The 3,753-nt window shown below is 56.6% G+C and overlaps 1 protein-coding gene across 1 annotated transcript; it reads right to left on the reverse strand.

Annotated features, from left to right (window-relative positions):
- Positions 1–579: 579 nt before the first annotated feature.
- On the reverse strand, positions 580–3,437 carry PHOX2B (paired like homeobox 2B). Its single transcript, XM_069595024.1, has 3 exons — positions 3,197–3,437; positions 2,153–2,340; positions 580–1,098 (listed from the first exon to the last, which is right to left on the reverse strand). Exons 1-3 carry the CDS (start codon positions 3,435–3,437, stop codon positions 580–582), a joined length of 948 nt encoding a protein of 315 aa, XP_069451125.1.
- Between the last annotated feature and the right edge of the window lie 316 nt (positions 3,438–3,753).

Raw genomic sequence — 3,753 nt, forward strand, 5'->3', positions numbered from 1 at the left:
TCCCTCTTCCCCCTTGTATTTTTTCTTTCCCTTGGATTTTAAAGCCTTTCGGTTTTTTGTTTTTGTTTTCATTGTCACTGCCTCCCTATTTCGTTCTTTTTTTAATCCGGGGGAATTCTGTTCACTTTTCTCTTTCCCTAAGCAAGTCACCAAGTTGGTTGTGGCCTCCCAGCCGTCTTTCTCCCTGTCACCTGCTCGGGCCACAGACACACACTCCCCGAGACAGACACACACCGACACGCAGACATAGCCCCCTGAGATTCCACCCCCCTCCCCGAGTCGAGGCCGCGTCGCTCACACCTCCCGGGCAGCAAGCGGGGCCCCCTGGCCGGTGCGCGCGGCCCCGAGGCAGGTGCGAAGCCAGGGAGGTGTTTCGTTTTGTTTGGGGGTGAAGGGAAGGAGTAGGAGTGGGCTTGAAATGGGGGCGACGCCGTTTTCTCTTTATTCGTATCGCGATTACTTTAGGCTCTCCAGGGAAAAGCCACGGCAGCAGCGACAATAGCCTTGGGCCTACCCGGCTCACCCACTCGCCCGCGGGGACCCGCCTCGCCCGCCGCCGCCGCCGCTGCAGATCCCAGATCAGAACATACTGCTCTTCACTAAGGCGGCTTTGGCACCGTTGGGTCTTTGGAGCGAAGACAGGACGCTGGCGAAGGGACCCCCGAGAGAATCCGGGATGGAGGTGATGGGGCCGGGGCCCGGAGCCCAGCCTTGTCCAGGGCCCCCGGCCGCAGCCAGCCCTCCGGCAGCTGCCGCCGCCGCCGCCGCTGCTGCCGCCGCCGCTGCCGCCGCCGCCGCCGCTGCACCGCTCTTGCCCGGCTCGCCTCCGGGACCCCCTGGTCCCGCCGCCCCCGGGGCTCCGGCGGGGCTGGGGCCGCCGCCGCCGCCGCCGCCACTCGCCCCGCAGCTGGGAGTCGGGTTGGGGTTGGGGCCCGGGCCCCCAGTGCTGTCCGGATCGGTGCTCTTGGCCTCTTTGCTCTCGTCGTCCCGGGAGGAGTCAGACTTCTTTCCGGAAGAGCCGTTCTTGGCCGCGGCCGCTGCGGCCGCTGCCGCGCGCTCTTGCTTGCGGAACTTGGCGCGGCGGTTCTGGAACCACACCTGGCCCGAGAAGAGAAGACAGACAGTGAAACAGGGGGAAAAAGAAGAAAAGAAAAGCAGTTAGGGCGGCCCACGTTCCATTCCAGATTGTTTTAAACTGCACCCGCCGTGGGTACTCCCGCGCGCCTCCAGCCCACTGAAGCTGTCCCTCTGGTGACTGGTACATCTTTTGAGAAACTGTCTTAGGACCACTTGGGCACGTCGGGGGAGCCTGGTGGGCTGCCGTCTATGGGGTCGCACAGAGTTGGACACGACTGAAGCGACTTAGCAGCAGCAGCAGCAGGAGGGGTAAAGAGGCAGCAGGTCCGCGAAAGGCCCTGAAACAGAAGCCCTTATTTTGATGGTACCTAATTTTGGCAAAGTACCCTTGCTCAGTCTACTCCCTGAGCCATCCCAAGTTGGCCATCACCTCTAGGCCTCAGGTCTCGAGTTAAACTCTGATTGGTAGACAGGTGAGGGGGTCTCTGGGTTTGGCGCCTGCTGCCCATCCTGGCCTTTGAGCCTGGAGGTGCTAACGTGGCGGGGGTGGGGGGAGGTTCAGCAGGAGAGGCGCCACGGCCGGCTCTTGGGTGCACCTGAGTCCCTGAAAGGTTAGAGTAAGGCGCGGATCTTAACCTATATAGAATCCCTGTCCCTCTGCGGATCTGCTGCAATCACAGTTCACAGGAAAATCTATACCTATGCGCCATTAGCTCGCCGTTAAAAGGGCTTGAGTTCAGAGGTATATGGGGGGCAGAGGGCGGAATACTTATAATACGGAGCAAAGTCTGCATTCCTCCCCCAAGGCACTTCCTACCCCCACCCCCTGAAATGCCTCTCCCATAGCTCTTGAATGCCAGTACAGCCCTAGATGGGGTGGGTAACACTTTGACGCCGTGAATCTATAGCCAAGAACGCGCTCCCTAGCCCTTCCTCGGGCACACAGTCCTTCCGAACTTGGCCTCTCGGAGGAGGCCCGGGAACGCAAGCCTTCAATAGGATCGCCCACACTCCCGCACTGCACCCCCGCCCCTCGCTGTGCTGCAGAGCCGAGTGCGTTTCCAGGCGCGCGTACCTGGACTCGCGCCTCGGTGAGGTCGATCTTCAGCGCTAGCTCCTCCCGGGTGTAGATGTCAGGGTAGTGCGTCTCCGCGAAGACCCTCTCCAGCTCTTTGAGCTGCGCACTCGTGAAAGTGGTGCGGATGCGCCGCTGCTTGCGCTTCTCGTTGAGGCCGCCGTGGTCCGTGAAGAGTTTGTAAGGAACTGGAGGACACCAGAGGGGACAGGGTATAAGCAAAAAGGTCTGAAGTGTGCGGACCCGGGAGCCGGAATGTGGGGACTCCAAGGTCAGGCGGCACTGGAGCCGCCGCCGACACCGGGACGGGAAAGTGGCCGAGAGGAGCTGGCGAGATGACCCGAACAAATTAGTTATACACCGAAACAGGGGCACAAATTCCGGGCTTAGGTGGGGTCCCTCCGCGCACAAGCAGCCTTTGAGTGGGTTGCCATAGAGCGCTGGAGACGGCTGAGGTCCGGGGACGGGGAAATACTGTGATGAGGGAAAGCTAGAGAGCAAAAAGTTCCGAAAACATCCATCGGAATACTAGGAAGCCAGGAATGAAGTTACCGAACACTCCCACTGTGGAAAATTTTTAATTCTCAAAAGTTGATCTGGCCCAAAAGTTGGGAGAAAGCGCTGCAAAATAATAATAATAATAATGAATTAAAGAAATCATCAGAAAAATGACCAGCAAAGAGGTGTGAGCCGCTGTCGGTTCTTTAAAAAAGAGAGAGAGACACTGCCAGTAATGAGCTTTACTCTTTGTTATTTAATTATTTTCTAAGCTTTACGTCTCATCGCAAAGTAAATAAATTATGCCTATCATTTTGGCAGCTTAAGATAATTTTGTTGGCGGTTCGGGTGTGACTAGGATAGTGTAACCCTGTAAGTGAATTACCCCTCCCTGCAATCGCTTCTAACGTGATAAATTCTTTCATTTGTGTAAGCAAATTTCGTTTGGTAAATACTAAACACATTTCCATTTTCAAATGCAATCAAGGCTTCCTATATACAAGCGGAAAGGCGGCTTCCTCCGCGGAGAAAGCTGGCGGTCCTTACCTGCGGCGTACGGACTGCTCTGGTGGTCCCTGAGGGTGCCCAGGCTGCAGGATCCCGGCGTGAGGGACGGGCAGCCGGACGTGGCCCCAAAAGTGGTCCTTATCGGGTTATACTGGAAGCCACTGGCCTGGCTGCAGGAACTGAAGTCAGCATAGGCTGAAGCCAGGCTCGAGGTGTCCATCCCGGCCATACAGGACTCGTAGGCAGAGGAATTGAGGTAAGAATATTCCATTTTATACATTGAAAAGGCTCTGGATGGCTCAGCCAAGTGGAAAAATGAAATAAAAGATGGGTATGGAGAAGGTGGCTGGAGTGGGGAGATGTGCACAGCTCAACGCCTGCCTCCAAACTGGCCTCCTTACTACCAGCAGAGCCTAGTTTTATGAAAAAGCCTCCTATGAGATGCCTTGTCTGAGGTCTCTAGAGCATATAGTCCTCATAATAAACTTGGCTCTTTCCACTTGGACAATAGCAAAGCGGTTGGTCTTATTGCTGGCGCTTTTTACATGACAATAACTCATCCGTCTATTGGGCTGGCACTGGGGAACTGAGCTGTC

The sequence above is a fragment of the Ovis canadensis genome, chromosome 6 (assembly GCF_042477335.2).
Source record: "Ovis canadensis isolate MfBH-ARS-UI-01 breed Bighorn chromosome 6, ARS-UI_OviCan_v2, whole genome shotgun sequence".
NCBI classification, from domain to species: domain Eukaryota; kingdom Metazoa; phylum Chordata; class Mammalia; order Artiodactyla; family Bovidae; genus Ovis; species Ovis canadensis.

Excerpts from the sequence above, each read along its gene's own strand:
- PHOX2B (XM_069595024.1), bottom strand. The coding sequence starts at position 3,437 with ATGTATAAAATGGAATATTCTTACCTCAATTCCTCTGCCTACGAGTCC. Across the intron at positions 2,341-3,196 it reads GAGCAGTCCGTACGCCGCAG|TTCCTTACAAACTCTTCACG; the intron begins GTAAGGACCGCC and ends GGTGTCCTCCAG. Across the intron at positions 1,099-2,152 it reads TCACCGAGGCGCGAGTCCAG|GTGTGGTTCCAGAACCGCCG; the intron begins GTACGCGCGCCT and ends TTCTCGGGCCAG.